Source organism: Passer domesticus, chromosome 11 (assembly GCF_036417665.1).
Source record: "Passer domesticus isolate bPasDom1 chromosome 11, bPasDom1.hap1, whole genome shotgun sequence".
In the NCBI taxonomy this organism is placed as follows: Eukaryota; Metazoa; Chordata; class Aves; order Passeriformes; family Passeridae; genus Passer; species Passer domesticus.
Genome location: NC_087484.1, coordinates 11,506,537 through 11,518,972, shown reverse-complemented (window position 1 = coordinate 11,518,972; position 12,436 = coordinate 11,506,537). Strand labels below are relative to the sequence as shown.

General features: G+C 51.0%; 1 protein-coding gene across 1 annotated transcript in view; it reads right to left on the bottom strand.

The window, feature by feature from the left end:
- The window catches only part of LOC135278567 (uncharacterized), an 89,775-nt gene that overhangs the window by 62,119 nt on the left and 15,220 nt on the right, over positions 1-12,436 (bottom strand). Inside the window, exons 15-34 of the mRNA XM_064385142.1 lie at positions 11,442-11,713; positions 10,030-10,179; positions 9,317-9,573; positions 9,126-9,210; positions 8,894-8,974; positions 8,539-8,780; positions 8,160-8,443; positions 7,768-8,045; positions 6,878-7,476; positions 5,950-6,514; positions 5,598-5,797; positions 5,114-5,494; positions 4,472-4,758; positions 3,798-4,069; positions 3,085-3,234; positions 2,152-2,411; positions 1,964-2,048; positions 1,071-1,148; positions 459-700; positions 80-363 (exon numbers count right to left, since the gene is read on the bottom strand). Coding sequence (XP_064241212.1) covers positions 80-363; positions 459-700; positions 1,071-1,148; positions 1,964-2,048; positions 2,152-2,411; positions 3,085-3,234; positions 3,798-4,069; positions 4,472-4,758; positions 5,114-5,494; positions 5,598-5,797; positions 5,950-6,514; positions 6,878-7,476; positions 7,768-8,045; positions 8,160-8,443; positions 8,539-8,780; positions 8,894-8,974; positions 9,126-9,210; positions 9,317-9,573; positions 10,030-10,179; positions 11,442-11,713 — 5,052 coding nt within the window. The remainder of the gene's footprint in view (positions 1-79; positions 364-458; positions 701-1,070; positions 1,149-1,963; positions 2,049-2,151; positions 2,412-3,084; positions 3,235-3,797; positions 4,070-4,471; positions 4,759-5,113; positions 5,495-5,597; positions 5,798-5,949; positions 6,515-6,877; positions 7,477-7,767; positions 8,046-8,159; positions 8,444-8,538; positions 8,781-8,893; positions 8,975-9,125; positions 9,211-9,316; positions 9,574-10,029; positions 10,180-11,441; positions 11,714-12,436) is intronic.

Genomic DNA, 12,436 nt, shown 5'->3' with positions numbered 1-12,436 from the left:
TTGTGGCCTTGTCCTGGTGCCTCCTCCTCCTGCCCTCCTGCTGCAATGTGTCCCCAGGGCTACTGGGGGCCATACCCACCTGCTGTTGTTGGACACTTCCCAGCTGTTGCCCAGGCTGGTGGAGTCTGGCTCCATTGCCCCTTCTGGGTTCTGGAAGTCATCTGCTGCTATCCCGTTGTAGTTGCCACACATGCCACAAACCTTCTGCCCAAAGGTGCTTGGAAGCGTCACCTCCACCCGATGCTTCCCATCAAACTTGACTCTCAAGCCAAAGTCTGTCATGACCATGGTGTAGAAGCCACTGGACAAGACCTGCACGCCTGCGGATGGGCTGCAAGGCAGGATCTCTTCCACCCCATTGACCTGGAAGGACAGGAACCCAGACAGGATTGGAGCAGTCCATTTGGCCCAGTTCTCTCCGCTCACACCGCCCCACAGCATCTGCCCCTCAAGCTCACCGTCACCACTCCACCCTGTGCCAGCCTTATCCTCTGGTCAGCCACATCGACATCCACGTGTCGGACATAGGACACACGGGTGTTGCCTCCCCTGTGCTCGTTGGCCGCTTCCACGTTGAAGTAGGGCAGGGAGCTGTTGCTCTCACACAGCTTGGAGAGGGTGTAGGTGCAGGTGCCCATGAAATGGTGTAACTGCTTGTCAAAGGTGTGGTAGTGAGGGTCTCCTTCCACTACACAGGTGCCTGACAGTGGAAAGACCAGAGGAAACTTTCAGCTGAGCACATCCTACTGCCTCTTCTCTCCAGCTCACTTTCTCAAGCAGTATCTAGTGCATGACTGGTCCATTGGCTTTACGGACAAGCAGAGTTATTAGAGATCTATATCATGATGGTATTACTTTTTACAGACATACAGTTCAAAGCTACTGAAACGTCCTATTGCTAGAAGCACAGCTATCCCACACAATCTCTTAGAAAGGGAAGAGGATTCAATGCATGTCCAGTTATTGAGGGAAACTGAAGTAAAGCAAATAACAGCCCTTAAACACAAATGCACCGTGTTTCTGGTATGGGTTTTGAAGAGGACTCAGATCTCTATGAATAATAGCTGTACCTGAGGTTGTTCCAGGTGGCGTTGGTGTTGGTGTTGTACCATTAGGCAGCAGAGTAGGGGGTGTAGTAGGAAGTGGACCTATGGAGAGACAGAGGAAGAAGTGGCAAGTGTCAACATGAGCACCTGTTGTAAGCTGCTAATCCAGCCTTCCTCTAAAAGCAGACACATTGACCCAAGAGACCCAGGGCAGGGATGGCACTGTTATATTTCTGCAAAGATGCTATGTCCAGCAGCATAGCTGGGAGATAGGAGGAGACACACCTCCCTTCAGAACAGACCCTCTAAACCATGTCATGGGCCTTGGAGGAAGCAAAATGAAAAGTTGCAAGAAGCAGAATCAGAAGGGGATGGGTGGTGGCAGTACTTGAGCTGGGTGTGGGTCTGCTTGGTGATTACAGGCTGTGTTGTGGTAGCTGGCAAGGAGACCGTGGGTGTTGGTGTCGATGGACCTAGCACAAGAGAGAGTTACAGGAGATGTGCACCAACAAGGGAGTTTTGTGGCAGACACCTGGTTTCCTCCTCACCCTTCTGAAGTACCCAACACCATGAGCAGACATAGCCAGGACAGGGATTGAGCAGTGTCATCTCAGGCAGACCTGTCCCACTCCATGGCTCTGCCATCTGCTTAGCTGGGTCCCAACAGCAGATAAAGCACTTCTGTACCCGTGGCCAATGTCTTGTCTGTGGGCCTTGTAACACGTGAACTAAAAGACTGACTGCGGGCATTGCCAGTGTCCCAACCTCCCAGAGGAGAGTAGACTTGGGCACAGGGTGCATCAGTGCCCTAAGATAACCTGTGCTCCTGCCTCTAGCACAGCTCTGCCTCTAGCATAGCCTGCCGCCTCAGTCAGTGACGTGTCCCAGGCTGCCGTGCCCTAAGCCATGCCTTGTACCTGCACAGGATCCGTTTACAATGGAGACATCATCCAATGCTATGTTGCTGCGCACATCTTCACCCCATTCTCCCTCCAGCAGAATCTAAGGAAAGGAATGGTTCCCAGCATTAGCTCCAGCTGCATGTGTGGAGAGCCACTAGAAAGCACAGTTCCTCTGAGGTGACAGTGAGAGCCTGTGGCCTTACCTGCATGTTTCCTGTCATGTTCACTGTGACCTCTCCCAAGTGCCACCTGTCTTCATGGTTCCCAACTTCTTTCCAGACCATCACTAGCTCATCATCCTTCTGCACGTACACCCGCAAGGCCATTGTTTGAGCAGTTCCGTACATGTGGTACCAGAAGCGGAAGCAGAGTGTTCCTTCCCAGCTGCACACTGGACTGACCAGTTGAGCCACAAAACCAGGGAGAGTATCATTACTGCCTTGCAGGAAGATGTAGTAGCCATCTGAAACAAAGCACGAGCCACACTGTCACAGGTCCATCAGAGCTACCCAAAGCAGCCAGGGACAAACCAAGCAGAGTCCTGAGAGCACCACAGGACTGCAGTTTCAGGCAGGCAAAATGAAGGGAGAGCAAACACACTTCCTTTGCAAGCTACCACCCTCCCCAAACCCAAGTGCCTTTATGAATGTGTTCTCAGGGCCATTGCAGATGTATGCTTTGGACTGGGACATGACAACACCGCCATAGTATTGTCACAGTCCTCACATGGCTCTGCAGATTTGGAGAAGCCTCATCTTTGCCTTCTGGAAAAGCCAGGATCTTGTAACAGAGTCACAGACTCATTTGTCTTCCTAAGAGACCGACAGGTCATCAAGCTGTGCATTGCATTCTCCCCTGCATGGCAGGTCCTCGCCTGCTCTGGGGGCAGCACAAACTGATTTCCAGGGCTGGAAATCCTCCCAGAGGAATCCTTTGTCCCTCAGGGGCACCGGACAAAGTCCTCTGGAGGAAGGCCAGCAACTGGCCTTCTGGGTAACAGCCCCTCTGGCCATCCTGGATCTTGCAGACCTCGTCCTCGCCACAGGACCGGCGAGTGTGGTCTGTGTTTGCTGTTAGAAGTTTGTTGCCATTTTGTGGTGACGCCCCTTGGCCTCTGGGCTGATTGCTGTTCCTACCTCCTGTTGTGTGGTCAGAGGATGGGCCAGTATTTGGAGTGGGCGTTGGGCCTCTGTTCCTTCTCCAGTCAAGGCTGCTGTAATCTGTCTGGACCCACCCACAGAAGTCCTCATCAAATGTGCAGGCAAAATTGCAGTCTGTTGGTGGAGCTGAACATGGTGCAGAAAGAAAAGCAGAGGTTTTAGAGTAAGGGTGGGGCCACCTTTTCCCCATGAACACCAGAGCTCAGGTACATCCATGCACATCCATGGCCTGCCCGTGGATAGGGAAGGGTAGCCAGGCAAGGGGGAAAAGCGTAGCACAACCACCAAAAAAACTCAGATGGGAGACAACAGTACTTGTGCTCATCCCTGGTGATGGTGTTGTTGTATTTGGAAGCGGTGTTGTGGTGCATGGAAAGGGGGACAAGGTTGTAGGAGCAGGTGAATGAAACAGAGCGAAACAGAAGTGGAGGAGGTATGTTTGGTAATGGAGATTTGTTCCAAAATGGGGATGTTGCACAATTCCCAAAACACCCCAAACCATTGCAAACAAAGTGCAGGACAGGGTTTCTACCTGCCCAGAAGAACCTCCTGATGCAAGGGCAGGCCTACCAGAGTGACCAGTTATATGATAAATGGGGAAATCTGTGCCCCATGTACTGCCCCCATAACTGCCCCATTCCTTGTCCCTAAGATTCAAGGAAATCAAAGGTGGTCAACAGAAGGCTTACCACAGACAGTGCCAGCACTCCAGTCTCCCAGAGCAACGCCCGCCTCAGCACAGGCTGCAGCATAGGCCCCCAGGTCATTGCAGAGCTGCTCCGTGCTGCCACCCGTGGCACACTGGTCATAGACACAGCTCTCAAAGTATGTCTTGGGTGGCAGAACTGCATGGCATGGCTGGAAGGGGCCACCGAGGTGTGTGAGGATTGAACACTGCTGCTTAGCTGCCTCCTCTTCAGTAGAGGAGCAGGATGCAGGTGGGCTGATGGCTGGGTCACACCTACAAAGCAGACAAACAGCCCTGAGTTGCCTGCAGCCTGCTGACAGCAGCCACTGTATTTCCTGACCTCCTCCCCAGCCATAACGTCAGCTTCTGCAATCCTGATCCTGCACTAAGGCAGGCTCCCAATGCTGTCACTTGAAAGGCTGGAACACATGGCCCACAGGCACCATTGCCCTCCCTGGTTTCACATGGACAGAAACACGCGACTGAGGTGCGATCCTAGCAGCTTAGGAAAAGCATCCTGCCCAGGCTCAGCCCACTCTCCCAGGGGGCAGGAAGCTGCTTCTTCTCCCTTGCCCCACGCTTGCCATCACCAACCCTCCCTCCTGATGTCCCTCACAGCTCCCCTCTCCCACAGTCCCTTCTGTCCTTCATCTGCATGGTGGAACAAGGACTCACGGCCACTCTTCATCCGGCACCATCCAGCTGCTCCCAAAGTCGTTGAAGTCGGGTACAACCACCCCATCGGGTCGCATGAAGTCGTCCTGCTGGCTCCCAGTGTACGTCCCACACAGCCCACAGAGTTTGCCCTTGTACTGCTCAGACACCTTCACTAGGAGCTCATGGTCCCCATTGAACTGCAGCTGCAGGCCCAGCTTGGTAGAAACCCGCACATAGGAGCCGCTCAGGGAGATGGTCACACCGGGGGCAGGAGAAGCAGGCAGGGAGACCAGGGCACCGTTGATCTGGAGAAGGGGAGCAGAGGGAGACAGAAGCATTAAGAGGTGTCCTCCACTGAGAGGTCACTCTTCCTCAGCGGGGTAGTGCCCGCGAGCCAAAAGCACTGCTGGCATGAGAAACCCTGCCCAGGTGTACGAGGGTAGCAACAACTGTACCAACAGCACACTGAAAGCTCAGGAAAGTAACCAAGACTCTGTGTCTGCATGAGCAGCCACATATGGCCCCACAGAGAGCCCCGCCAGGCTGTTCTGTGAGCACGCAGCAGGCTCAGGGAACAGGAAGCTCTCAGTGGAACCAGAGAGGTATTTCAAGAGTGTCTGGTGTGTTTGCTGTTCCCAGGTACCAAAATGAGAGGCTTACGTAGACTGCCTTGTGCTGGCGCAGTGCAATGTGGAGGCCTTCAAGGGACAGTGCCACAGAGTCCAGAGCTGTCCAGCTCTGGCTGCCGCGATGTTTGTTGCGGGTGGTGACACTGAAGCCAAGGGAGGAGTTGTCACAGCCTGTCACCGCTGTGTAGTTGCAGGAGCCCTGGAAGTGGTGGAGCTTCCCATCAAAGGTGCTGTAATGTGGGTCACCGTAGATGTGGCAGACGGCAGTGCTGGCTGGGTAACAGCCCCTCTGGCCATCCTGGATCTTGCAGACCTCGTCCTCGCCACAGGACAGGGCAGAGCAAACCATGTGGCCTTTGGCTTCACACTGGCACCGGCGAGTGCAGTTCTCATTGACGGAGGACTCCCCTTCCTGCAGGCAGGGAAACACCAAACCTCAGTGGATGAGGCAGGAAAGTACAGGCAGAGGAGTGGCCCGGCAGGGCTCTGCAAACCAGGCCAGGGTTTTCACTCACGGTGTAGTAGTTGCCCTCAAAGTGGCAGCCGCAGTTGTCCTCGGGCACACAGGTGTCTCCACTCAGGAGGAAGCCAGAGCTACACGCACAGCCCTCCACACAAGGCTTGGAGCAGTTCAGTGGGGCGTGTTGGTCAACACAGGTGGCAGGACAGCCCGTCATGCAGGGGTCATAGTAGCTGTTGGAAGGACACTGCAGGGCTGCAATGACAAGGCGAAAATTAGGACCAGCAAGACTTGAACCATGGACAGCCTCGAGGGAAGGGAAAAACCTAAGACACACATTGGCCAGAGGTTCAGAGCCAAGGTTGTGGCTCATTTCCCTTTCTGGCAATGGCAAGGCAGGTACTCACGGCAGAAGGTAGCATTCCTCCAGGGAAGCAGAGTCACACCAGCTGCCTGGCACGCGTCAGCATAGGCCTCCAGAGCAGCACACAGGAACTCCTGGCCACCATTCAGGGCACACAGGTCATACAAGCAGGTGTCAAAGTAGTCCTGGGGGTTGATGGTGCCGTGGCAGCTCTCAAAAGAGCTAGGCCTGGTGGTCAGGATGCCACAGAACTGGTCGGAGCGATAGAGCTCCTCCTCTTCTGCACTGCAGGGTGGGGAGGGGACGGGCACACCGCAGGAGGGGTCACTGTCTGGGACCTGCCAGCTCTCCCCCAGAGCGTTGGAGTCTGCGGCTTGCTGCCCGTTGGGCATCATGTATTCATCATCTCTGCGGTTGTTGAAGTTGCCGCACATGCCACAGGTCAGGTTGAAGTAGGTGGTGGGCACCTTCACCTCCACCGAGTGGTCAGTGTCGTAGGACACTCGGAGGTAGAAGTCTGTCTCCAGGACGACGTAGCGACCGCTCTTGCTCACCGTGATGGCCCCTCCTGCTGCGCTCACCGGCAACGTCTGCCGCACGCTGTTCACCTACGGCACACACACCACCACAGTGGGCCCCGGGCCTGTTCCCGGCCTCCCTGGCTGCTCCTGCCCAGGGAAAGCAGCTGCCAGCCCAGCCATGGCCCAAACGGCTTCCTGGGATGTCCTCACACCCCAACACCATGGGGGCTCACAGAGCTGATTGCTGGGTTCTGCACTGTGCTCAACATGGCCCATGTTCCCCATTGGACTCTTCCTCCTCCAGCCCCTCCCAAAAGGGAAAACAAAGCAACCAGGTGCCTTGAGTGGAACCCACCCATCCCTGGGACTATTGGTACACCTCAGGCCCTGCCAGCAGCAGCCGGCCCTGCCTTGCAACCGCACCATGCTCAAGCAGGCCCCAGTGCCTACCAGCACGTGGCTCTTCTGCTGCTTGAGGATGACAATGCGCTGTCCGTACACCTCAACCATGACTTCGTGCACGTAGGACACTCGGGTGTTACCACGGTGCTCGTTCTTGGCCTCCACGTTGAAGTAGGGCAGGGAGGTGGTGTTGGAGCAGAGTTTGGCCAGGGTGTAGGTGCAGTTGCCCATGAAGTCGTGCGTCACCTTGTCAAAGGATTGGTAGTGAGGGTCCCCGTGGATGTGGCAGATGCCGTAGGAGTGTTCAAGGCACACAGGTTTCCCGTTCTGCACCCCACAGAACTGGCCCGCAGGGCAGGAGGCATTGAAGCACTGCACTTTGCTTCCCCGTGCGGGACAGGTGCACTTGGAGGAGCAGGTGTTGTCAGTCCAGAACTCCGAGCCCACAGGGTAGTGCTGCCCGTTGTGCCAGCAGCCGCACTGCTGGCTGGGCACGCAGCGGTCATTGTAGAGCAGGTACCCGCTGTCGCACACACAGCCCTCCACGCACGGCAGGCTGCAGGTTACAGGAGCCATCGGGTCAACACAAGTGGCAGGGCAGGCTGCAGCACAGGGCTCGTAGTGACTGTTGGCTGGACAAGTGATCGCTGCCAAAACAGATGACCCAACAAATTACGCGGAGAACAGAATACCCCTTTCTGCTGAACATCTCCTTTGAAAAAGTAGCTATCCCTATTTTCTCAATGGTCTCTGGCCCTACATGTGTTCTCAGTCCTACCCAATCAAAATGAAACAGAAAATGGTGCCTCTGATACTGATATCTACCTGTGTATCCCTACAGCCCACACGGAGAATAGTTGTTATTCCCCAGCTCACTCTTGCAATCCTGTCCTGTGTTTTCCTAGAGTACCGGCCCCAGGTACCCTGTCGGGACTTACGGCAGAAGGTTGCGTTCCTCCACGCAGGTATCTGGACACCGAGGGACTGGCAGGCATCTGCATAGGACTGCAAGCTCTTGCACAGGGTCTCACGGTCCAGCCCCAGCTCACACAGGTCATAGAAGCAGGTGTCAAAGTAGCTGCTGGGGCTCAGCAGAGCGTGGCACACCTGAAACGGGCCGCTGGTGTCCGTGAGGAGCCCACAGAAGTGGCTGCTGCCGATGAGCTGCTTGTCGGTCTCATTGCAGGCTGGGGTGGGCAGAGGTCCGGCTGAGCAGCTGTGGAAAGACAGGCAGAAGGGCCCCTGGGTCATTTGTGGCCTTGTCCTGGTGCCTCCTCCTCCTGCCCTCCTGCTGCAATGTGTCCCCAGGGCTACTGGGGGCCATACCCACCTGCTGTTGTTGGACACTTCCCAGCTGTTGCCCAGGCTGGTGGAGTCTGGCTCCATTGCCCCTTCTGGGTTCTGGAAGTCATCTGCTGCTATCCCGTTGTAGTTGCCACACATGCCACAAACCTTCTGCCCAAAGGTGCTTGGAAGCGTCACCTCCACCCGATGCTTCCCATCAAACTTGACTCTCAAGCCAAAGTCTGTCATGACCATGGTGTAGAAGCCACTGGACAAGACCTGCACGCCTGCGGATGGGCTGCAAGGCAGGATCTCTTCCACCCCATTGACCTGGAAGGACAGGAACCCAGACAGGATTGGAGCAGTCCATTTGGCCCAGTTCTCTCCGCTCACACCGCCCCACAGCATCTGCCCCTCAAGCTCACCGTCACCACTCCACCCTGTGCCAGCCTTATCCTCTGGTCAGCCACATCGACATCCACGTGTCGGACATAGGACACACGGGTGTTGCCTCCCCTGTGCTCGTTGGCCGCTTCCACGTTGAAGTAGGGCAGGGAGCTGTTGCTCTCACACAGCTTGGAGAGGGTGTAGGTGCAGGTGCCCATGAAATGGTGTAACTGCTTGTCAAAGGTGTGGTAGTGAGGGTCTCCTTCCACTACACAGGTGCCTGACAGTGGAAAGACCAGAGGAAACTTTCAGCTGAGCACATCCTACTGCCTCTTCTCTCCACCCTGCCCTTTACAGAGGCCTCTGGCCCCATGGCCGTTCTGTTCTTGTTACCTGAATCTGGCATGGGTGTTGACGTGGGTGTCTCTTCTGATGGTGTTGTGATGGTGGGTCCTGGTGTTGTTGGAGTAACATCTATGAAAGAAACGACAGTAAAAATGAGATGAATCCTCCTTGATCATGTCTCGTTGACAACAGCAACTATGGTTGAGGACAGCTCTTCAACTTAGTGCTAGAAGAAGCATAATCTTTTTCAAGGTGTCCTCTCCCCAGTCATGGTTTGTACCTGTGCATTGTCCCTTTACAATCGACAGATCATCCAAAGCTACATCACTCTGGAGATCTTCACCGATCATGCCCTCCAGGACAATCTAAGGGAAGGGATAGATCCTGTCATTAGCTGCAGCCACACAAATGAATTGCCATTAGAAAGCACAGTTCATCTCAGTGAGAGTCAGTGAGACTCTGTGTTCTTACCTGCATATTTCCTCTGCTGTGTACTGTGACTTCTCCCAAGTTCCATCTGTCCCCTTTGTTTCCAGCATCTTTCCATTCCAATGTTGATGTCTCATTGTGAACTACATACACACGCAGAGCCATGGCTTCTGCTGCTCCATACATGTGATACCAGAAGCGGAAGCAGTGAGGTCCTTCTGAACTGCACACTGGACTGACCAAGCGGGCTACATCAGCTGGCTTTTGCTTGCTTCCTTGCAGGTAGATATAATAGCCCTCTAGAAACAGCAGAATGTCAGGTTTTCACATTAGTGTGCCAGGATAAGACAAAGTCACTCAATTTACAGAGTGTGTACAGTGCTTTACTTCATTACTTTACCCTGTACTTACATTATTCTTTCAATTTACAAATGGACTACCAGGAGATTACACCTGTCTTGTACTTAAGGAAAGGAGCACCTTCTAAAGGAAAGGTCAGCTGCCACAGTGATCCAGTGTTGGCATGAATCTACCTTTGCAGAAGCCTCCTTACAGGCACTTATGCTAAGAGGTCACATGCATATTCTATGCTGCTCATCAATATTCTGTGCTGCTCATCCACCCATAACAGATTCCTGACTAGTGCAGATGACCCTGGATTAAGCCTAGAAACACATGGCCTGAATTTGCTGTTACAAGAGGCTCCTTGCATTCTTCCAAGAGAAGCACAGCCCAGTGCTGTTTGCTGTTCTCACCTCCAGTTGTGTGGTCATTGGAAGGGCCAGTATTGGGTGTAGGTGTCGGTCCCCTGTGCCTTATCCAGTCAAAGTCATCATCAGTTTCCTGTTTCCACTCACAGAAGTCAACCTCAAATGTACATGACATATTGCAGGCTGTTGGTGCCGCTGTATATGGCGCAGAAAGAAAAACAGAATTTCCACAATAATGTTTGGAATCTTGTCTCTGTTTGCAAATGCCCTTCTAAGTCTAATGAACCCGTGTTCATGAAAAATTCGAAGATGCTACAATGGAATGGGTAGAATCGACCAGTACTGAAAAATTGACTATAAAATATGAAATTTTAAGTGTCTGAGAATGTGTGTTATTTTACAACTCCCTTCCTCATGTGTCATCATAATGCCCTAAGATCCTATATTTTTACACTATGTGACAGTCATAATCCTTTGCCATTGCAAATTGCTCAAAGCTGTCCTATTTGGCAAAGTAGTACTCAGCTGGCTCTCAAAGTGCTTTTTAAGTGGAAATGTAGACTTCATAATAAGAATGGCCTGACATTGCTTTTTACTGCTCACAAACTGGGATGAGAAGTATTGTCTTGGAATTGGAAAGCAGTTACGGAATGCCTTTTCATGTAGTAGCCTCATTCTTAGGCTGCTGGTTTTTGCTGGCTTTGGTAATTATCTCTGGTAGCTCCAGAAAAAGCAATTAAAGGATACAAGGAAGAATTTTTTTACCATGAGCATGGTGAAATCTGGGAAACATTTGGGGTGAGCTTAGATGGTGAATAACCTGATCTAGTTATAGATGTCTCTGCTTGCTGCAGGGGAATTGGACTTTGAAGGTTCCTTGTAATCCAAACTACTCTATGATTCTATGAATGTCATGCCTCCCACCTTACCCCTGTGTTAACCAGTCTACCTAGGTAAAAATGCCCCAATGCTGAAAGGACCTCAAGCTGCAGGATTCTTCTTTACTGATTTTAAAGCTCTAGTTTATATACTTAGAAATTTATTTTGCATGTTTGGTGAAAATGTGGAGCTGTAGGCAGGTTGGTTAAGTGAGATGTAAAGACTTCTCAAAAAGAGAAATATTTTCTTAAAGCCAAAATGGTGATTTATTAGACAAGTGCTCAATTGTCCCTTGCTGAGCCCTTAGCTGACAATGCATACTGTCTCTCACAACCCCATTCTGAACAATATTTTGGATCAAATGTGTTGAGATATCACATTCTAAAGTGAATACTGGAAGCCCATTAAAAACTTAATTAGAAGCCAAGTTTACAGAGATGTTAAGCACTTGAAAGCTTCCTGTGTTTTGTTGAATGCCCATCTCTGAAATTCTGCTCTATTCCTTAGTCACTTGAATTTATATTTGTAGCATGAGGATTTAATTAGATGGTGATTTGCTAAATGTTCTAATGACTTACCACAGATGGTATCCTCTCTCCATTCACCCAGATTTACACCTTCAACTTCACAGGCAGCAGCATATACCTCCAAAATCTTGCAGTACTGATCAGAATCCCCCTCTGTGGCACACAGATCATAGACACAGCTCTCAAAGTACAGTTGTGGGGGAATGTGCCAATGGCAGGACTGAAAAGGTCCACCAGTTTTCAAAATAATTTTGCAGAGTTCTTCATATTCTTTCTCTTTTTCTGGGTCACAAGCAGGCGGTACAACTGAAACTTGATTACACCTGCATGAAAATAAAACAGTAGAGTGGTTATATAATAAACCTTTGTGTTTTGTTCTATCCTGCAAGGCATACCCCAACTATGATGGAATGTTATGCCGAATTCTGTAGATTTGTTATGTATAGACATTGTTAATGTGTCAAACTCAAAAGTGAGAAATATTGCAATTTAACTTAAAAATTCCCATTAAGAATATAGCTGCAAATTGTGACTGTCTATCCACAGAACAAAGTACAGAAGAAACAAAAAATCAGCTATCCAAAACAAGAAAGATAATTTCAATTAATTATTGCATATAGTAAGTGTAGTACTTTGTGTGTGAAAGTATTAATAGATAGATAAATGTCCCATAACTAGGTTAATCTACATGAAGTTATCTTAGGAGCTGAAAGATAGATTTAGACTTCTGATAGCAGGAAGGAGGAATATTTTAGGGTGATATCTTAGGCAATATTTTAGAATAGGGAAGTGAGAAAAAATTCAAGTTATATTCATAAAAAGGATGCTAATCACAAGAAAAATTTACAAAGCTCTTGTGGAAAAGCTCTGAAGGTTGACTGAAGTTTTGAAATTTCAATGTTTTCTATTGAAAACTGAAGTTACCCAAAGGTGAACACACTAGTAAATAAGTAATATCAAAAGATGGCAACTATTGAATGTAAATAATGTATGCTAGACCTATAACTTGATGATTTATGCTTCAGGCATTTTGCTGTTTCTAAAAG